A 23167-nucleotide genomic window follows, 5' to 3' on the forward strand; every position below is an offset into this window, starting at 1 on the left:
TCTGGACCTTTATTATTAATGAAAGCTTTCAATGCATCATTATAAAAATTCTATTTTATTTCAGTATACTCACTTCAGAAGGGTAAATGTTCAGAAGAGTTTGAATAAATTGAAGGTCCACTCAGTAAATTTTGTTGTCTTTATTATGGTTGAAGTTCTCAGTTCTCAGTGCCAGTGTAGAAGTGTTTGCCTACATCCATGATTAAATTATTCTGAAATTTCAAATGTTTGTGTTTTTTAAAGAAGTCTCTTATACTCATCAAGGCTGCATTTATTTGATCAAAAATACATAAAAAAAACCTGTAATAATGTGAAATATTAAGACAATTTAAAACAACTGTTTTCTACTTGAATATATTTTAAAATGTAATTTATTTCTGTGATGTAAGGCTGAATTTTCAGCATCATTACTCCAGTCTTCAGTGTCACATGATCCTTCAGAAATCATTCTAATATACTGATTTGCTGCTTATTTTTATTTTTTATTTTTATTTTGGAAATGGTGATTTTGTTTTCTGGATTCATGAATTATGAATAGAAATAATTCAAAAAACTATTTATTTTACATTCTTTTTTTTTGTAAGAACGTACATGTATTTATTGTAATTTTTGATCAATTTAATGTGTCCTTATTGAATATAAAAGTATTAATTTATTTAGGCTACAATATGAATCTTTATCTCATATGATGATTTTAAACATATTTCTCATGTATTTGTGTAATTTTTTTAACGAGGGAAAAGTTACTGAGTGCACCTTTAAAAATTGAGTTTGAACCAGGCTGAGAGAAACAGTGTGTTTTCCCGAAGTGTTCTAGCGTGTGCTGTCCTGTATGTGTTTTGTAGCTCACTTGAATGTCTTTAGCACATATGATAAGCACAAACTCTGCTCTCATGCAGGTTTCACCTCTTGCTTTTGCTGCTGTTGACATTTTTAAAATATGTTTTTAAGCTTTATTATTTATGTATTATAAATCTTAATAAAACTATATTCAACCTAATGTCTGGAGATTAAGATGTGTACATTGAAAATTTAATGAACTTATTTGTTTCTTAAAGGGGTCATATGATGTTGCTAAAAATAACATTATTTTGTGTATTTGGTGTAATTAAATGTGAAACACATTATTTTCCACATACTGTACATTATTGTTTATCCTCTATGCCCCGCCTTTCTGAAACGCGTCATTTTTTACAGAGCTCTTCGTTCTGAAAAGTGAGGTGTGCTCTGATTGGCCAGCTATCCAGTGTGTTGTGATTGGCCGAATGCCAAAAGCATGTGGCGGAAATGTTACGCCCCAGTGTGTGTGATGCATGCAGAACACCGGTGCTACAAGACATTAAGACACTCGAATATTTGGGTTGAACTGAACTGTTCTGGAACAGTGTTGTAAATACAACTTAATCGCTGATTTCTGGTTATGTCCTCTGTTGGGAATCCAAACAAAGTAGTTTCGCTTTCACAACGAAACAGTGTCTCAGAGGCGCCGGCGTCAACAGCGAGAATCAAAGATTACACATTCTTTCTTTGCGTGAACATTTGGGTGGCGTTATGCAAATCTTCCCACATAGTGATGTAGACATGTGGGGGCGTGTTTAAACAAGGTGTTTTAGGAGGGCGAGTCTTAACTTTTATAAAGAATATCTCTTTGGATTTGAGACTTTAGTCTTTGCAACTTTACAGACCTTCTTTATGCACCAAGAGCTTGTAACACTCCAAAGAGGAAGGAAAACTTGAAATCGCATTATATGACCCGTTTAAAAAAAAAAAAAAAGGATGCAATTTGGCGCCACTAGTGGCACCAACCGGAACTGCGAGACACAATTGCTAAATAGTCCCACCCCAAACTCACTTATATTAATGCTATTTTATTACATTAACTGTTGGGCGAATCAGATACATTTCTACATATTTTAGTATCATAAAAACGATTCAATAATAATCTGTTCAGTTTTAATTATAAATATTTAAATTTATATATTGACCATCACTTCCTGTGTGGGAATCACAAGTACTTCACATGCACAAACGTGTCCTCTTCTTAACCCAGTGAGATTATGGGTAAATGTTAACGTATTGATTGTTCTCTGACCTGCTGACTCTTTTGTCCTCTGTCATCTCCCTCCTGCTCCTTTCTGTTTCACTGATTCGCCTCAGTGTTTCACCACAACCGTTTGGTTTCGCTGTATTTACCACACTGATCATTTAAAAATAGACGTTTGCATTGTTTCTTTAAGACGCAAGGTTATTGCATGTGCTGTATACCACCAGCTCTGCAGTCTAGTTGCCTTGCACGGCCTGGAAGTGCCACTAGAGGGCAGTGGCTGCAGCGAGGCTGAGTGCACAGATTCATCATTTCACTATTCTACATAGTAACAGACCTACAGATCTGTATAAGCCCCAAAGCTCAGTGGGGTTGTCTTTGAACGTCTTATAAGCAGGCCTACACTGAATCTGTGCCCGCAGCACCCTACAGAAAGATCAGCGGAATTGAAACATCTGCCGTTCACAAACTTTTACACATCCTTTGACCATGTTTATGAAATATTTTGAGTAATCTGATTGTGCTTTCAGCTATTATTGAGCATGCCTTTACCTCAGTTCCATTTTAAACATTGCAATATGTTTAAATGCCAGTTTGTTGCTCATTTATGAAATATTTTGTGCAGTTTGATTGCGCTTTCAGCTAGGAGTGAGAATGTATTTACCTCATTTCCATTTGACGCATTGTAACATGTTTAAATTGCACAGATTTTCCTCCAAAACCAGTGCAGAATTCAGAAAATTTCAAAATGATAAACAAAAGAGATACTGTTTTACATCTCATTTCCCTTGCTCTCTTTCTTTTCTGTCTAATACGCCCCTCCTTGCCTTTCCTCTTCATTACAATACTGACATAGTTTTTTCAAACATGAGCTTGTGAAACCTTAAGGAGGCCTTGTGCAAAACACTTTTGTGGTCTATTTAAATGGTTTGTGCAACTGTCTTTATTCTGACAGCTAATAGTTATGTTAAAAAATGAATTGCATAATATTAATTATTACTGAACAGTTTAAGAAACTTAGACTTGTACGTTATATTTTACAGTTAATTTATAAATCACATTGTTTTCATGACACCCCCTCATGTAGGGCATGCTGGGAGGTTTGCATGTGAACAACATCCAGGCTCTTTCTCTCTCTCTCCCTTCACCTCTAGCATCTCTACAGAGTGTCATTGTGGATAGCGCTCGCACCGTGCTGATCTGATCAAGAGCACTGGGAATTCTGGGTCAGTGTTCCATGGTGATGAGGTATGTGTGTGTGTGAGTGGGCCGGTCCCTCAGAGAATGGGTATGGTGTAATGTCCATGCTCAGATGGGCAGTTTCAAAACGCACAGTACTTTGGACTTTCCCCCGTCTGTCCATATGGAATATTATATAATGTCATCTGCTTTCTGGTAGCAAGTCATTTACATGCATGCAAAATCTGAATCTTATGTGTGAATCTGTAACCCTTGAATGCACAGTATTTTTTTTTTTTTTTTTTTTTTTTATGTTTAAAAGCATCTGTTAAATGCATGAATGTAATGGTTAAAGATCTCTTTCCTACTTTTTTGGAGATAAATAAAGTTTGTGACATTACAGATTCTTCAGATATGTGTATTATATATATAAATGCATGCAAGTTAATATCCTTAAAATAATATCTATATCTATCTATGTGTGTGTGTATTCTCTTATAAAAATCTTTTCACTCTATAGAGTTCTTGAAAAGGCTAAAGTTTCTTGACATTACGTACAGGTATTACTTATATATATATATATATATATATATATATATATATATATATATATATATATATATATAAAATATACACATATAATAAAGATGTCTTCAATAGGATAAAAGTTGATAGATTACAGGTTCTTCAGGTGAAACCACAGTTTCTGGGTTCTTTAACATTGATGGCTTTCTAACACTTTCAAGAGAAACTCTATTGAGATCAATTAAGTTTTTCGCGTCACATTAAAGGTTCTTCAGACCATTAGATGTTTTTCTAACCAGCTCGAGCATAAAAAGTTCTTGGTGGAACTTGAAGGTTCTCCTAAAGGGCTGGAACCTTTATTACCGAGAGTGTGTGCATACCTAGCATGAACTGAAGCCCGCTCGCTGGAGAGCTCTTGACATCAGAACACACTCCGCCACCACCATGGATGGCTCCGCATTAGTGCTGGCGTACCGAGCTCCACTAAATGTCAAATCAAGCAGCAATTTCACGCGCGTCTGACGTCAACAAGGGCGCAGGAAAATAAACTTCGCGCACACTTCGGGAGAAACCATTTTCGCCAACGCTGTTTTTTCTCCTTCCGCTTAGAGAGGAGGAGAGCCCGCTGATATAGGCATGCTCAGCTGAAGCGTCCTGCAGCCTCTGACGCTGGGCGCAGGCGAACTGCGACGGCCGCGCCAAACTAGCTCCAGGTAAGACAGATGCATTTGAAATGACATCCGAGCGCGTCGCGCCTTTTAACGACCGCATATACACATATGCACCCGGCCCGTGCATGCATGTATTTTTTTCCATTAACAAGCAGCATAACGCGAGCGCGCGCGCGCGTGTGTATTTTTCACCTAATGCAAAAGATAAACACACACTCAAGCAAAAGACGCATCCGCGAATGGTGCGGAGAGCAGAAAAAACGCATCCCGCACCTTGCGTTTGCCGGTGCGAGTCTAGGCCATTTATGTGTTTATGTTGCTATGGGAAGATATGTAAAAAAAAATGAAATGGGATTATGACAGCGTATTTTCACCACTCAGTTTGTGCAATGTGATTCCTGTACATGCGGCGCCGCGTATACCTGCCTTTTTGCGGCGTTTTTGACTTTTAGAATCATTCCTGAGCGGCCTGTTTGATGTGCACTGTGGCACCCACTGCAGTATGGCTTTGCCAGCATAGCACGTTTGTGCTGCTGATGCTGCTGCTGATGCTGGTGCTGATGCTGATGCTGTAGGTCATATTACGCGCTTGTGCCCCGCGTTGATGCTCATCAGGAGCTGCGTGTGTTTGTGGCGCAGTGGAGATGTTCAGTGAAATGAAATAAGTGAGAGGTGGAAATTGCATTTGAGTTGGGCTTCTTGCTCTAATATTAACATCCTCTCCCATAGGGTAGAGAATGCTTGGTGCGTTTGGGTGTTACTCTGCGTTACCCATTCCACCCCACCTCTCTCTCTCTCTCTCTCTCTCACTCTCTCTCTCTGTTCTAAGTTCTTAATTAATTCTGGTACACACATGATAATAATTGAACCGTCTCTATTCCGCTCCTATTAAATGTTGCATTCGGTAAAAAGTGACAGAGGAGTGATTTTACCACCTGCTCATGTGCTGACGGAAGCTACCTGTATGCCCTACACTAGAGCATCGAGCTGGCCTGCTCCTTAGAGACAGTGTATTCAACCATGGGAACATTTTATTGCTCTTTTACAGCTTTGAGATTTTCACATGTTCAGGTTTTTATCCTTGAGTGAGATTAAGGTAAACATATTTGGCTTGTTGGCCATGGTGGAGGGCTTAATTAATTAATGAATGCTATAATAAAAGTGAGTGGAAATTAAAATGGAAAGAAAGTGAGTTAAATGAACATGCTGAACATCCTGAACTTTCATTAAGAAGTCCAGTGGTTTATGTTTAAACTTTGCCGCAATTTTTTTTCCTGAAATTATATGGAGAGCATTGCTGGGGATATGAGTTTAGAATTAGAAATGAATAGCATAGGTCAAATAATTAAGTCCTGGATATATTTGAGGACGTTTCTTTGCATTTTGGAGTCAAATATGAGGGCAGTTTGTCAGACTGTTGAGAAACTCTAGAGGAGATGCATGTGAGATTAGATCTTTTTCTTAGGGGAAAAAGCACAATTCTCCTTAAAATGAATATTCTCATTTCATCATTTACTCTCTTTGAAACTCCCATGACATTCTTTCTTCTGTGGTACATAAAGCAGATGTTACAAATTATAGTTTCAGTCACCATTCACTTACGTTGCATTTTTTTGCCATACAGTGAAAGTGAATGGTGACTGAGACGGTCCTTCTGCTTAACTACTTGCTTTGCATTTATGTAAAAAAGATTAAAATCAGCATGAAGGATGAGTAAATGGTGACATGATTTTAATTTTTGAGGTGAACTGTCCCTTTAAGCAAAAATCAAAATGTGCTCTCCTTTTAATCTAGGAGACACTTGAGATATTAAAACATTTAATTGTGTTCTTTCCTGAAGTGAGTGTAAATGGTGAAGTTTGTGTGTATTATCTGACACGTATCTAGGCTGCTGTTACCATGATGACAGACGTGTAAAGTCCATCTTTATGTTTTGAATATGTTTTTAGTATTCATGATGTAATGCAGATCTACAATAAAAAAACATAACAATAATTAATGAAAAAGTCAACAAAAATTCTACTGAATATGCAGGTGTAGTGATTTAAAGTATCTTAGTGATCAATGTTAAATGAAGGATAAATTACAAAACAAAATATGTACATGGAAACATGTTTTTTGGATTTATGATGTAATGCAGATCTGCAGAACAGTAACTCTTTAGAATTCTGTTGGATATGCAATTCTCGTGATATTTTGTCATACGACCTTTCAGCTTTCAAAGTTTTTTAATGATCAGTGTTAAATGAAGGATGAATTGTAAGGCTAAAAAGAATATATGTACCTTCAAACATGTGTTTGCATTTATGATGCAATGCACATACATACACATACTTGCAAATTGATATATTAGAATGACACAGAAGAGTTGAAAATTGCAAGATTAGATAAATGATGTCAGATCAGTGTTTTGTGAAGTCCCCCTCTGGGATACAGTCAATGGTTGTAATTATGAACCTCCATTCCAGTGGTGATGCTGTGACACTCTCATATTCAATCAACATGAGGCAGCAACACCCCTTTTTCTACCCAGCAACACCGATGTGCTATCATTGACAGCAGCTGTCATGGTCAAATCACACTTTGACTGTTGCAGTCTCTCTTCCCTGATCCCTACGACTGAATAGGGAGCACTACTTCATGGTGTGATACAATCAACCTGCTATGTTACTTGCTTTCGCACTGGTATTGTTGAGAATGCAGTATTGGAGGGAGGTGGCTAGTGTAACTGTGTCACAGGCAGTTAAAGAGCAAGATCTATGTATCAAACAGAATTGTTTGGTTTTTCACTTTTTATTTAGCTTTAGTCAGAATTGTGCTGTAGGTTACAGCTGATTCAGACTCAGAGGAACGTGATTGGCTGCTCACAGAGATGATGTCACTTCTATACCACACCAATCAGAGTTACAGCTGGCAGGGGAAATGCAATATCCTCAAGCTCGCTGTAATTTCAGCCCCATATTTCACAAATTTACATTGAGTTATTAAAGCATCAGTGAGTTTAACGGTTCTGCAATGCTATAACCAACCCACAGAGAGGTTTTCAGACTGCTAAAAGAAACAAAACAAAAAATACTGACACAAGTATGTATATTTTATGCATGTGGTTTTTTGAGTCATTAGACAGCGTATAAAGTATACATTGGTTACTGTTTATATCATGCAGGTAATGCACAGGAACACATGCACATGTTTTCCACAGAGGTCATCCAGAGGTCAGGTGTGTGTGTTTTTAACAAAAAAAAAAAATTGCAGGGACGGTAAGCAGGCTCCAGACTAGTTAGAGAAGGATCTAGCCAAAGCCTCAAGCGTAGCTGACGGTATTGCATGGCTCACAGTGGATTCAACCTGACTGAATGCCACTCAACAAATCGGTCTGAGCATTGCTCAGGAAAACAAGATAGTGTTTAGGCAAATACACACACACACACATGCACGCACATGCAAATGTGCATACAGAGCTGCTACAGAGCATAAGTCAAGGTCATTGTCTCTCTTTTTCTTTTAACCTGGTTGAAGGTCAAGTAAAGGTCACTGGGGGGATCAAAGGTTATGGCTAGGATACATTCAGCACTGAGGTGTGGTTCAGTTATTTTAAATCACCATGGAAACTCACAGTTTTGCTCTCTCAGCTATGCAGATAAGAGTGTTTCCAGACGATTATTTATTAAACAAATAATTTCAAAGTAAACACTACACTTAAATATTTCAGTGTTGATAAACTTCATCTATTGCAACTTAGGCATTTATATTGTCTTATGAACAAAACAGAGTATCCTGTTAAAGTCAAAAATAAAATCACACTGAAGTTCCACGCTACATTCATAAGGTATTTTTTTTTTTCAAGATACCTTTTTGAAAACTTTATTTTTACAATTGCATTTGGTATTGTTAGTTGTGCAGAAATGGTTTAAGCTTTAGTAAGTAAAAATTCATTTTGTGAAACGTTTTCTAACTGTAAGTACATTTTGTTGTATTATTATTTAAGCGTATTTACAGTAAATAAAAATTATTAAATTTTCTTCCTTTTGAATCAGTTAAAAATTTAGATTCAACAATTCATTTGCATTGTCACTCAACGCAGAAGTATCTGTGTGCCATTTTTCATATATTAAAAACACTTTAGTGAAAATATATAGGTACATTTTGTTATATTCATATATGTGTATATACAGTAAATAAAAGGATTAAATATTAAACTACCTTTTGTTCACTCAGTGAGAAAATGCCTGAAAACCTGTCTTGATTATTTTGTTACTGTATTTTACTTGCATTGAACATTTTAAATCTGCTTGGCAACAGTGACTCTGGTTCCTCTTATACTGAGATATCATATGATATGTTGAGTATCATAAAAAAAGGCTGAAAAATATCACGCAGGCCCAGATAATGGCTGTGAAATGGGAGCAGAATATCACATTGACTTTAAGCTGCACCTCTGAGTTTGCACTTGAAGATTTTGTGCATTGGTTATATAATAACCTGACAGGGTGTGGCCACATCAGATCTAAAGAATAGTTGCTATACGTAGCTTTAAAGTTTCATTGTACTCAACCAAGAAGATGGTTTGGTCTCTGCAGAGCAGATGGTTATTGTTTTAGAGTGTAATGTTCTCTCTATCTCTCTCTGTCTCCCTTATTCTCCAGTGATGGCCTCTGCTGAGCAGCTGTGTCCCTGCCTGCTGCACCAGCACTGCCCATAGGCCACACACACATACACATACACACACTTACACAAGCCTTTGGGCTCCCTTTCCAACTCCATCCATACACACACACACATCATGTACAGTGTGGAGGACCTGCTGATCTCTCATGGATACAAACTGCCCAGGAGCGGCCCTGCCTCCTCCTCTTCCGCTGCGCCTTATGACAATCGAAACAACGAATGTCGTCGTGATAATGTAGAGAACCGGCCTGCTGCTGGTGGTGGTGGAACTCTGAATGGATTTGGGACAACGGAGGGGGGAGCAGAAGCAGGCACAGGGGTGTACAGGCCGGCACCGGTGAAGGCTTACCCAGAAAACAACAACAACATTAATGAGGGCCATGAAAGACTTCAACGGAGATTGGAGGTTCCAGTTGCTTTCCTTGGTGAACTGCAACCTCTGGGTGACTCCCTAGCTACAGATAGTGGGTAAGTGTGCACTGTTATAAGGGTCCACAATAAAGTGTCGATATTTAGAAACAAGATGTTTCATGTAAATATTGGTTGCAGGTGTTTTAAGTGACATTCACACCAAGGACAATAACTATGTTTTAATAAATTTGAAAAATAAAAATGTTTCAAAAATATTATGCGCTAGTTAAGGTAAACAAATTGACTGGTGCTGCAGGTGTCAGCATCTTGTTTGTCAGGTAAAACTGTTTAGTGAATACATTTCTGTCATATTTGTTGAATTAGACCCAGCAAATCAGTGTACGTTTTGTGAGTGAATCACTCTTTTGAATCGTCAAACAAGTTCAATGTGAATCGTTTCATGATTCAGTTTGAATCATTCGGAAAGTTCACTCACACACTGAATCATTTGGAGAGGTTACTATAAAGAGTAATGCATTAAAACTTGGAGAACAAAAAGAGCATTGAATTAAGTGGATATTTTTCAACAGATATAAAACCTGAAAATGCCTCTTAGCATTTGTGGGCAGTCTTTATTAAGACTGACACCTGCATGTGTTCGGGAACAACTTGCAGGTAAAGACACTTCCCAAATAAGAGTGTCAAAGCACTTCATGTTCAGTGAAGCACACAAGAATGCAAATAAAAAAGTAAGATCAACAACTGTATTAAATAATCTGCATTAAATATGCATTAATGATAATCTTCACTGGTGAACATTGATCTTGGCTAATGTGGTCAAGATATATATGTAACCTAAAACACACACATTAAAACATCTTACATTCCTTTTTCAGGGTGCAAAGCATTTGATTAATTTAAATATTAAACACTATTCAGACACTAATAAATGACATCTGGATGCAAAATAACGCATGATTCAAGATGCATAATTCTATCCATATATTTTATACAGTGGCCCCAAAAATGTCTGGGCACTTTCATCACATTTAAAAATGTATAAATATCATTGCATTAGGTAACAAAATAGTGGTATTTGCATGCAACGATGCTAGAGCCTTATCTCAGAACTACTGTAATGTTACTTTTCTGAGCCATTTTTGCATTTTAACCAGTGCCCGCAGTGATGTTTAGTTGATGTTCAATCAGTTCCCTTCAAGTTCACACAGTTGTAGTTTATCACATTAACTACACCTTGTTTTGAGCCCAGGAATCTGGGTGGGTGTCATGCCACGTGTGCTGCTTTTGAATGCGTGTGTGAGTTTACTTTTAATGGAAAAATCAAATGTTAAACACAGCTTTCTTCTAGCACACCTTGAACTGTTAATCTGAGTCTTAGACTGTCCTAAAGCAAACCAATTAAATAGACTTCATCCATATTTCATGTTGTAGCTTATTCCATTCCACTGTGATTTTATCACAAAAATCTAGACACTTTGTCAACATTGATGTACTGTAACCTGAAAGGAATCGGCCATGTGAATGTAATCACATCTATAGCTTGCCCTGAGGTGCATTTTGAGTGTGCGCAAAGTGACAGTAAATGAATGTCTGAGTCATGCACAACACAACCCTTTTTTTCATTAACAAAAGTGGTTTATTTGTCATTACGCTAAACATATGAAATTTCATTATAATTTTACCTGGTTATTCTGTTATTTTTTTAAAAATGAAAGTTTTTTTTTATGTTTTTCTCTAATATCACAGTTATAGGTTGACCTATGCTGGATTTGGTCAAAATATATCACTTTTATTTTATTTTATTTTATTTTATTTTATTTTATTGATTGATTGAGATATTGAATGTAACGTTTTAAATTGTATTATTTAAATACCCTGCTACTTTCCATAGATCTCTGTGAATGTGTAGATTTACCTAGATCAGGGGTGTCTAAACTCAGTCCTGGAGGGCCACAGTCTTGCAGAGTTTAGCTCCAGCTTGCCTCAGCACCCCTCCCTGGAAGTTTGTAGTATGCCTAGTTAGACCTTGATTAGCTGGTTCAGGTGTGTTTAATTGGGGTTGGAGCTGAACTCTGCAGGACAGTGGCCCTCCTATAGAACTATAACTGTTATTTGAACAAGTCAGTAATTATGACTGAACTCTAACAAACCATTTCAAAATACAACCCATATGGTGTTAGAGCCATACTTGTTTCCTTGACTATATGAATATAATTTTATTCAGTTCTGCGACCTAATCTGTTTGTAACATTAAAGTTGTGATTTCTGATTGCAGTTTTTTTTTTAAATTAACAACAAAATTCTACATTTATCAAAGATCTATATATGTCTCTGTTGCTAGGTTCTATGATGCTCCCAGCCTGACATTCTCTGAACATGCAGATGAGCGAGATATTTCATTCTGGAGAAGGAGGGGACAGGACTTCAGTGCTCTGTTGGACTATGCTGATCCCAGGGAACTCAGAGTGTCTGGAGGATTGTGGAGAGGTCCAGTACTAGCTGTTGAAGAGCTGAGGGCTGAGAGGCCACTGGCACGCTGGGAGGAAGGCCCATGGATACGGGAACCTATAGACTCAGGCCCAGAGACTCTACGTGTGACTGGAGAGAGAAAATGCCAGAGCCTGGGAACAGAGGAGTGGCGCCCTGCAGTGGGCTTGGGCCGGCAGCTGTCAGATGGGGAGGCTGAACATTGGTCTCAGGAGCAGCAACACCATCTGCGACCAGCAGAGGGTAGTGTGTCCAGCACAGTGCGAGCCAAGTCTCAGTCTCTCCCTCGAGTCCTTTCACCAGAAGATCCCCACTATGGAGAACTGCCTCAATCCGGTGCCCCAAATCACCCACCTACACAAAGAAGCAGCAGCTCTGCTCCATATGGTCGATACCACAGTGAGTGGCCAGCAGGGGAAAGGTGGAGTGGTCAGACACAAAGTCATGCATCTTCTGCAGTTGTACCAAAGCCACGGTTCAGCCGCCCCGTCAAGCCCCCGTCTTATGAGACTCACCAGCAAAACAGGGGGAGCTGGGAAACGTTGTCCTCTGAACCTGTGTCCAAAGCCAGAGACCGCTCAGTGTGTTTCTCTCAGACTTTTGAACCACTCAGAGACCGGTCTGGATGTTATTCTCAGAGTGCAGAGCCTCTAAGAGATCGGTCCATTTGCTTTTCACAGAGTGCAGAACCAATTCGAGACCGCATGCTGAGCCACTCTCAGAGTGCTGAACCACTAAGAGACAGATTTGTCAGTCATTCACAGAGTGCAGAACTACTGCGTGATCGTTTTTTCAGCCACTCGCATAGTGCCGACCTTTTACGGGACCGATCCCTTTGTTACTCTCAGAGCTCAGAACTGCTACGAGACCGGTCCATTTGTTACTCCCAAAGTGCAGAGCTCCTGAGACCAGAATCATACAGGACAGATCTATTTTACCATGAACTCACTGGTATGGAGCCCCCTGGTTACATCCCACCCCCTTCCTACAGGAGATTCCTGCCACCCAGGAGTGGACAGAACTACCGAGCAGATTCTGCTCTTGTCCGATGGAAACGTGAGCCTGTGAGTGCAGAGATGGGCCAGTGGTTTTCCAGGACTTCAGGATTGTCATGGTCAGAACGACGTGAAGACAGGAGCATGGCAGTAGTTCCAAGAAGGCCTGTGCATCCAGGGCCTGTCATACCTAGCCGTTCAGGACTTATCCAGTATGTCCCATTTGAAGACCCTCGTATCAGGCACGTCTCAGGGGGGCCCTGTGGAAACTCGCTCACAGACGCGGACAAGATCCGACACGTCAACAAAGAGCTTCCCTGCGCTGCAACTTTAGGACAATCCACACATGATAGTGCCTTCCTCCCTTCACAGGGACCGAGTCTTAGCATGGACACTAACAAACCGGCTCTCACTGAACAGGAGAATACTAACCGCTGGCACAAGGGGATGAACAAAGGCAGTGAAACTGTAGCACCTGACCAGAGCTGTGCCAAGTTCCCTCCAGCCTTTCAGCTCAGACCCCTGCAACCAATCATTAAAACAGAAAGAAGTACAGACCAACAGACTAGAGCAGACAGAATCACTGACCAAGTCAAGGTTGAGAGAGTAACAGAGCCTGTCAAAGTTGAGAGAGGTGCTGAACAGACAAAAACAGACCAAGTCAAAGTAACAGAGCAAGTGAAACCAGATCGAGTTACTGACCTAATCAAATTAGATAAGCCTACAGAACAAGCAAAGCCAGACAGGATTACAGACAAACAAGTAAAGGTAGAAAGATTAACTGACCAGATACAAGTAGACAGAATCCCAGATCAGGTAAAAGTCGACAGGTATACTGACAAACAAATTAAGCCTGAAGTCAAGGCAGAGAAAATCCCTGAAAAGCCCATAAAAGCAGACAGAATTTCAGACAAGCAAAGTAAAGCTGAACGACTCTTAGAGAAGCACTTGAAGATTGATAGAATTTTAGAAAAACAACTTAAAGCAGATAAAATGTTAGAAAAACAGAGTAAATCTGAAAAATTGACTGACAAGTTGATTAAGGCTGACAAGCAGGTTAAAGGAGATAGCAGTACAGACCAGATAAAATCTGAGAAGATCACTGACAAGTCTGGAAAAGCTGACAAATCCTTGGATAAAGGTTCTTCAGAGAGTGTTTCATCAGTAAAGACAGAACCAGTCCAGGAACCTGAGAAAAAGAGTGTGAAAAAGAAACTCAGTGAGACCATCTTCTGCCTTGTGTCTGTGCCACTTTCGCAGTCCAGTGCAAAATCTCGAGATCAAAACAACAACGAAGAGAAAGAACCAGACTCTCCTCCAATTCCTCCTCCTCCTCCACCAAGTTCATCCAGCGAAAACAGCAACACCCTCAGCTCCCTGCCAAACCAAAGCCTCAAAAGCACATCCACCACCTCCACTGACTTAGAGCTACAAGCACTCACACTTGGCAGCGGGTCCAGTAGCATAGCCACAAGGAGAGCTCATCGCAGAAGGAGCTCACGCTCTAGGATCTTTAAGCCAAATCCACATGATGAGCTCCGACGGTATTCTGGGGCTTGGCCAGGGGACCAGTACCGTGACCAGGAAACCCAAACGAGCCCTGAGCCCACAAAGAGCAATGCAAATCCAGGCCCTGCCAATACAGAAGCACAAGATGCTCCTGCTGCCCCAGAGGTAACAACTCCCGCTGAGACTACATCGATGGCTCCAGGGGCTGCCCCAGGGGCAATTGGGGCTTCGTCAGCTCCACTGGCTCCATCGGTTCCATCAGTTCCACCGACTCCAGCAGCTCCACCGGTTTCAGGAGCTCCTGATCCCAGCACCCCTTACGGGTATCCCATGAAGGGCCAGAAAAGCCTAAAACCATCCAGCAACAGTGCTTTTTCACGGACAGGTACCTTCTCCAAGAGCACAGGTTCTCACAGACCTCCATTACATCCCCCACCTCACCCTCCACCCCCTCCTCCAACCCAACCACCATCTCAACCTCCTCCTCCTCCACCAACACAGCCCCCAGCTCAGTCCCCACCATCAGATCTGACTGAAGAGGCAAAGTCAGCCACAGGGCCAAACCCAGAGGCATTTGGCCAGATCTTGTTGAAGCCAGTGAGCCGGCGGCCGTGGGATACCATTGAGGATCTTGAGACCATCAATAAGGAGGCGCAAGACCAAGCAGGTAAACGCCCCAGTGTGGACCAGTGCATTGAGGATCTTAATGAGGCCTACAAAGATATCCTTGAGCTCAGCACTGCCAGCAATAACCTTCCCAACCGCTCCTCCATGCAAATCCCTGACCGCATTAAATCCAGGTTATCTTCAGATTCACTTGGAATTCCTGCAACCGCTCTTCGACCAAGCTTGGTGCCTGGAAGTGACCCAGAATACCGGGAGGTGAAGAGTGCCTTTTCCCGACCATCAACTGGGAAGAGTGTGAGCTTCAGCAAACAGCTGAGAGAGGAGATTTGTCCTGCTCCTCCCCCACCAGAACCAGGTTTCAGAGATTACAAAACAGTCATGTCCCAGATAACCCAACGCAAAGCCTGCAGATCAGTGAAGCTGGATATCCCTGCCCCCAAAGAGACCCAAAGAGATGACGATTTGACTGCACAAACCTCCTCCACCTCTTCCATGGCAGCCGAGGTCCCATGGGCAGACAGACAGCCCATGCAAGATGCCTCCACTCTAACCAGCCCCCCAGACTATGAGCACATCTGTCAAACTCTCCAAATGGCCCGTGAATCTGGGGCTGTTAGCCGAGCTTCTATAAAATCCAAACCAGGAAGTGCCATGAGCATAGAAACTCCACAGCATGTGCCCATAACTGGTAGGCCTCCCGTAGATTCTGAGCAGCCATGTTGTTCTTCAGCATTAGAAGTGAGACAGGAGCCAATGGCATTATTCAGGGAGGAAAGGAGCTCAGGCTTTAGGAGGGTAACAAGCCACACTAACAGGTTCCTTAGTAACAGGGGTGTGCTTGGTAGCCTTGCAACAGGAAAGCCTGTTGGTGACAAAGCAGGTTTAGAGGCTAGCCCAGAGGTACCTGCTGACTGGCAGATGCAGCTTTCATTAGCTGAAAAGCATATTGCTACTCTGATCACAGGAAAGGGTTCAGCAGAGAACCTTGATGAGTCAAACATGGTTAAAGGTGATAAAGACATTCCTGGCAGTGAGTCAGTTGAGGATGAAGTGAGCAACATTTTAACCACTGAAATGAAAGACGATCCTGCCAGTGCTGAGCAGAAACATTCTGAAGTCAAAAAGACAGAAACAAAGCAAACAGAGACACCTGAAAGCCAACAACCTGAAGTGACAGAGAAAGTGAAAGAAGAGGAAACTTCTAGGGAAAAGATGCAAACAGAGCAAGAGAAGTGCGAGCAGAAAGACTGTGTTACTGAAGGAACAGAGCTAAATAGTGATATAACCTCAGAGGCAAATAAAGAACCAAATGTGATCTTGAGGGCAAATAAAACTGCAATGTGGACTAATTCAGGTTTAGATTCAGAGCTACGTCCTGAATTTCCACCAGATCACCTTCCCCTTTCTGTACTTCCTTACACTAATCGTAGATTATCTCTAGGGTTGGATTGGGAGAGGGGTGGGTGGGAAGGGGAAAGTTTGGGCCAAGGTGGATTCTGGTCCAGAGAGAGGCGGTCCCTTGATGCTGAAAGATGGGATGTTGGTGGAGAGAGATGGGGTTTAGACAATGATAGACAGGAAGGAGGTGGTGAAAAACGGGGTCTGGGGGGTTGGCGTGGATGTGGGATTGATGGGCAAGGCACAGATGATTCAGACTGGAAATTAGATAAAAATACCCAAGACACTGGTGATAAAGAGGCAGATTCAGACACAAAACAGAAAACACTTAAGCCTGAGCAAGGTCTTGGTGAAGATCATAGCAGTCCAGTCTCTAGCACTGATGAAGTGGACAAATATAAAAAACATGCTGTTGCTAGCCAATGCATTGAAAATGGCCGGAGTCAAGGTCCAGGTGAAGGTCAGGTTTCAAGTGTAGATAGACGGAGCCGTGGACTTTCCCAAAGAATAGAGGCTCTTTTTACAGCCCCACCTGGGCATGGCTCAGAGGAGAGGCTTGCCCGCATGAGGGAGGTGGACACTGTCTCACGAATAAGAAGCCTTAGCCTCCGTAGCTCCGACTCTTGGGATGGACTGCATGGGGTGGGAAGGTGGGTAGATTATGGATGGGAGAAAGACTGCCCCCTTCCTGGCCCACAGGAATCTTCAAAAATCACAAAGGTAGAGGATAAAGAGGGCAGGGCCCACCCTGCAGTCACAGCCCACCCTGCGGTCACAAGTGAACCTAAAGAAACAAAAGACAACCAGGCAACCCTAAAAGGTGAGAAACTGTTACAGCAGTGTTTGTATTTAGCAGACTGTAGGTGACATTTGTACAGTATAGTGTTTGATAAATACCCACCCCATACCTTAGCTTTAAAATTAAATGTGCTGTTCAGTTTAATATTGAAACTTATGCTAATTTTCACTAATAATATATATAAATTATATTATAGACTTTTATTACTAATAATATTGACAAAGTGTAATATAGTTTGAAAAAATGTCTGAGAATAGTACATTTATGAGGCATTGCTGACATTTTAACTTTTTGTGCTAAAAATAAACTCACTTCAACAAGTCCTGGTTGCACTTATGCTGAGTGGCCACCAGAGGGAGGGCATTCTGTTCAAAAGTTACCTGCCAAATTTGACTCAGAATTTAAGCCTTTCAGACATCAGTCATTGATTATTATAATTTTAAACACAAAACAATTTGCTCTGATTTGAACCCAGCATTGTGTTGTGAATTCTTTTTAGCTTATTTATGTTACATACCTGCACTAATGTACACAGTGATGCTTTTGTTACATTTTCAGCCTTTTACATGATGTATTTCTCCTCTTTTGCCATTTTAAGAGTCACAGGAGCCCAGCCAGGTGGAGAGGTCGTAACCGAACCCTAGAGGTCAGAGGTCATCTAACTAAGGGCCAGCCTCCAGCACTGTGACCTGGCTGTCTGTTAAATGCCTTCATCCTCATATGCTATTGAAACATCCTCAGACATTGACAAACATATATACACAACATTAGACACAAACACACTGAGCGATGCATCTCTCTTTAATACACACGTCTGTGCATTAACACACACAAACACTCAAAGTCATTGCCATGTATGCAGAAGCTCACATGCATTCAGAACACATTTAAACACCTAACCACACTGAGACATCTGAAATGGCCTTCTACTCCGACAAGAGCATTGTGTATCAACTCCACTCCACGCCCACTCAGTTCCAGCTCTGCTGGCTTTCTAAGTGTTGCTGTTCCACTGCCAGAAGGAGGTTCCCAATAATGCCCCACCCCATTCATATATTACAGTTCTCATCATGCCCCATTTTTCTTAATTTCGTGCCCTTGTCATATATCTTTCCCCTGCAATTTCTGTAAAGGTTGGTTAATTGGACTTTATCTGGTGCATTACTCAGCAAAACATTGAAATTTTGTTGTGTGACCAAGAAACAAACAAACAAAAAAACTTTACTGTCTTTTGTAAAAAAAAATAGACTGTTTAAAAAGTATTACAGAACAATCGATGAAGTTTAAAACCAGCTACAATCTCTTATACTGTCATATCCCTTGCAAACAACCTATCATCCTCACAACTGTCTTTCCTCAAACCATTGCCTTCCTCACATCTTTGCATGTTCCTTCCCTCAATCAATTTTTCAAAGACTTCAGTCTTCTCACTAACCCTTCATTACACTAACCTTGTGTACATCTCATGAATTTCACATTTGTCTAGACAGTGTTATCTCTGCGTTCCAGTGTTTTGCTAATAACTGACAATATAGCTATTTGTGTAAGTCCTCATCACACTTACAATATCATCCCACCGGTATTGACAAAGTCTTGTCCCTATATTCAAGGTCTTGTGCTACACTTCTTAATTACTATGACCACAAATGATTAACATTGTCTTTGCACATTAACCACTCTTTATTTATTGAGTTAATAATGTCTCCCAACTGACTGATATCATCCCACACTAGCATACACTCTTGAAAAGAAATGTTCTTTACTGATATCAATGGTTCCATGAAAAACATTTCCTGTCCATGGAACCTTTCCATTCCACATAAGGTTCTTCATAGTGAAAAAAAAAAAGATTCCTTAATTTTTTTTAAATGGTCTTCAAACTAAGAAATATTTTATTCTTTTAAGAACTGATTACAGAAAGGTTCTTTAATGGCAACCCCCTTTCTGAAGCTTTATTTTTAAGAGTGTATATGTGTGTCTGAGCGTTCTTGCTGAAACGCACAGCTTTAATGCCGCACTTTAAGCTAACTACATCATATTACCATGTCCCAACCAGGTATGTTTACTGTGTTATTGCAAGGTTTTAATTCATCATATTTCACCCCAAAATCAAATGAAAAAAAACAAAAAAAAAAAAACTAATGACATTTTGCATTAAGAAAATGAAGCCAAATTTTGTTACCCAGTTACCCAATTTAGGTGGAAATATGTTAAAAATATACAATTATGTATAATATTAATAAAGGGTAGTGTTTGTTGTACAACCTTTTAATTTAAATTGGCATGTTAATGAAATTAAAAATGGTTCTGAAATATAGGCTTCGTTCTCTTTATGCAATGTAGAGAGAAAGGGAGAGACATAATAACTGGACATTTCTTTGTGAAATAATCCCTCTTTTTTATTTCTTGTTTATCTTTATCACATCCTACCTGGTTGGAACACGGTATAATAACTCTTTCCATATTCAAGCAGGACCATGCACGACCCAGCTGAGTCACCCATAAATTAAAACCCTCATAAATCCACCAGTCCATCAAGAATCCAGTCCATGGGGGCAGCCTCTATCCCATCCTCCCTAGTGTGTCTCGGTCCCGCCAGCCTTTCCTCTGTTGACATCATGGAACTCTCTTGTCGTTTGTTGGAACATGTGGTCCGCTTGTGGAGTGCTTTCAAGGGGTGCGGTCACCCCTCTGTCCAATGTGGTTCTGTTTGAGCAGACATGAATGTTTTGTAAACGCTTTTTATATTGTTTTTTGACTTTACCAAAACCAGTATGGCGGTTTTAGGAGAACTGTTCTATTTATTCATTTTTTTCATGTTTATGTGTCACCTGAGCTGTTCTGCTCCAAATTCAGGAGTTCCACACGAGGTGGTAGAAGACGCTCAATGGCTCTGAACTGTTTTCATTTTCAGACGAATCGATCAATGAAACCATATCGCTCTTGGTTCGAACCCATAGTGCCCTATTACCAGAACTTTTCAGCACACTGTAAAGTATGTCCCTGAGTGTGGAGAGCTTTGTACAGTATCGATTAAAACCAGTGGTGTGTTGCAGGTCAAACGGAGACCTGGGTTGGATGAGCGTTTCAGTATTTGATGTATCAACTTAAAAAGCACCTTGTTAACATATTTTTATCGTGATTGGATTCAAAGAGAATTTTTAGCTATCGAGTGGCCTTTTTGAAACACACCAGTAACGATAAGCCTAAGGAGTTACTTTGAAACACCACCAAAATGTTTGATATCTCAAGTGTCGAAATGTGCATCATGTTTTGAATGTTTGTCTGATATATCAAATACCTTAAATGATGTTGTGTGACCCAGGTTTCACGCAGGTGCGGCTTTGAATTAGGGAACTATTTTCAGGCGATGTAGACTTTAAAAAAACAGGGTCCAAACGCGAACACAAAGACACTCTTTAGCTACTGTAATGTTGCGTGTCTATACCCTAAACCTAAACCCCAGGTAACTTCGGGAAGCAATAAATGCTCACAAGCATTTTGATGAACAAGCTAAATGTGTACAGATAATTTTAATGGTTAAACGTAGATGGTTGCAAGGTAGAGGACAGCTCTAGATATGTAATGATTTGGATTAGATTAGGTGAAAGATACTCTATGGTAATGTGTGATATGTATGGAACAATTTTAGGAAAAAATTAAACTTCTGAGATACCATATGCTATGGAATGGAGAGATACTTTCTGACATCATTATGCATGAAAGCTTGAGCAATATTGTCCAACACAAAAGCTCATTGGCTGTAGAAAATCTGGAAAGCGGGAAGTACTTGTGTTAAAGAGTCGTCTATCCAAATGTCACTCACAGAAAAGCGTTTAAAGTTGCGTGCAAGCGTGTGAATGAGCGTGTGCGCGCGTGCATGTGTGTGTTCGCTTGCTTTTTCCTGTCATAGTGCCATCCATGTGATTAAAAAAAAGGCATTTCACTGAATACTTATTTTTGTTATCATTGAAATTGTTAACCAGTCTGCATAATGTATAAAATAAAAGTATATTTTAAATATTTTAAAAGATATTTTGTATTTAACCATAATAATTAATTTCTTCGCTCTTGGATCAAGATGGCAGTATTATGTTGCTGTATAGAATGATAAGAAAATTCTATAATTTTCTAATGCTTAAAGAAAAAAGAAAAAAATCAAGAAAAAACGACGGGCGAATTTAAGTCAGAGACCTGCAGCATGTCCCGTTTTGGCTCTCATTGTGAACATTGGACGTGAATCACAGGATTTTTGTAGTAAATGCTGCAGTAAATCAAAAAAGGCCCACAGTTGATATTTGACACTTTGTATAGTTCATTCAGTTTACATAAACATCAAAAAACAAATTTAGTGGATCCATTTACAGCTGCCTAGAAACTTGTTACAGCAAAGGAAATTGCAACATTAAAAGTGACTTTGTTTGATCTTGATTCCCTTCAAAGCTAAATGTGGCCTTATTTTATTTGAGCATTTGTACGTCTTCCATTCAGAATCATGCACTGTTATCATCATGAGCTCGTACCAACGTTTTTCTAAAAAGAAATGAAAAAGAAATCAATAAGTAAACAGTCTTTCACACGCAGCCAAATATTCTTTCTTTCTTTGCAAGTACGATAAGCTAATGTTTAGATTGAAAGTAAGATGTGTAGCACACTGACAGGATCTGTTCCCTATTTCACTGAAAATGGCCATAACTGTTATATGATTTCAAGCTGTTTTCATGAACTATGTAGCATTTTTGCCATTGTAGCATTCAGAGTAAGCCACTGAATCGTACTGTTTTTATTTTCATTTGTAATGGGAGTCATAATGATAACACTGTCTGTATTTGAAAACACAAGCTGTTGCATTTTCATGCCAAGAGTGTCATCGGTTACATTTTTAATGCTTATTTTGTATCATTGGACATTTCTGGATATCATGGTTTGCATTTGCGTACATAATTTTTTGGTTCCATGTTTGTAAATGTTTTAGGCATTTGAAATGTAAATATGTGACATAAGGATAAAAAAATCAAATTTAATAAACATTTTCTACAATTTAATTGTTGTGATTTAATCTCCATAACTGTGTTTGGAGTTGGTTAACCCTCTTTACTGGGGTTTGCATATGTTAAGTGAGTCAAAATCAAGTATGCAATTAATGTTTTGACTTTTAAATAATGGAATTTACTTTCTGGTATTGCTCTACTCAGGTGTATCATAAATTTTGTTTAATTGTTTAACTTTTTTTTTTTTATTTATTTTGTGACAATTTATTTAAAAAATATATATTTTTACCTTTTAGTTTGCACATTTTGCAAAGCAGAGGAATGGGGTGCTGCTATATTTAAAAACCCTTAAACAATAACTAAATGGCCAATAACTATTGAGTGTTGAGTGAGAAACAATTCACAAAAAAACATATTTTATTCACTGGTTTAAGGAGAACTTACACTGTTTGATGAAACATGAGCACATCAAACAATCAACAAAAGAGAACTTTCTGTCAAATGGGTTTACAAAACATGTCAAAATTGGTATTAGGTATCAAACCAGGGCATTATTGTTTGATAGAAAGATAGAACAAACACATTTTCAATCAATGCATTTCACAAAAAGTAGTTTGTTGTGTTTCAGATCATAAGACAATATATTATTGAAAATTATTCCAAGTATTTTGACACTTGGTGGGTAAAGTGTGCAGATTTGAAAAGTACAATATATAAATATAGCCTATAAATGTGTGTATTCATGTCCATGTGTGGCTGAAAGGAGAAAAAAGACATCCTCCAAATCTCAGAGCATGCTGGGAGGTTTTTATGGAGTTTCATTCATAAAATGCTCTACTGGCCTGATACATTCATGAAATGTTGTGCCAATGCTGTGATCCATTGATAATAAGTTTTGCCAA

The 23167-nt window shown here is 39.6% G+C and overlaps 1 protein-coding gene across 1 annotated transcript; it reads left to right on the forward strand.

Annotated features, from left to right (window-relative positions):
* The first annotated feature begins 4131 nt into the window (after positions 1-4131).
* Positions 4132-22303, forward strand: LOC109095021. The gene is made up of 4 exons (XM_019108678.2): positions 4132-4461; positions 9066-9555; positions 11801-17295; positions 17873-22303. The coding sequence occupies exons 2-4, from the start codon at positions 9203-9205 to the stop codon at positions 17905-17907; spliced, it is 5883 nt and encodes a 1960-aa protein (XP_018964223.2). The 5' UTR covers positions 4132-4461; positions 9066-9202; the 3' UTR covers positions 17908-22303.
* Positions 22304-23167: the final 864 nt, after the last annotated feature.

The sequence above is a fragment of the Cyprinus carpio genome, chromosome A2, assembly GCF_018340385.1.
Source record: "Cyprinus carpio isolate SPL01 chromosome A2, ASM1834038v1, whole genome shotgun sequence".
NCBI classification, from domain to species: domain Eukaryota; kingdom Metazoa; phylum Chordata; class Actinopteri; order Cypriniformes; family Cyprinidae; genus Cyprinus; species Cyprinus carpio.

Excerpts from the sequence above, each read along its gene's own strand:
- LOC109095021 (XM_019108678.2), top strand. The coding sequence starts at position 9,203 with ATGTACAGTGTGGAGGACCTGCTGATCTCTCATGGATACAAACTGCCC. Across the intron at positions 9,556-11,800 it reads TCCCTAGCTACAGATAGTGG|GTTCTATGATGCTCCCAGCC; the intron begins GTAAGTGTGCAC and ends CTCTGTTGCTAG. Across the intron at positions 17,296-17,872 it reads CAACCAGGCAACCCTAAAAG|AGTCACAGGAGCCCAGCCAG; the intron begins GTGAGAAACTGT and ends TGCCATTTTAAG.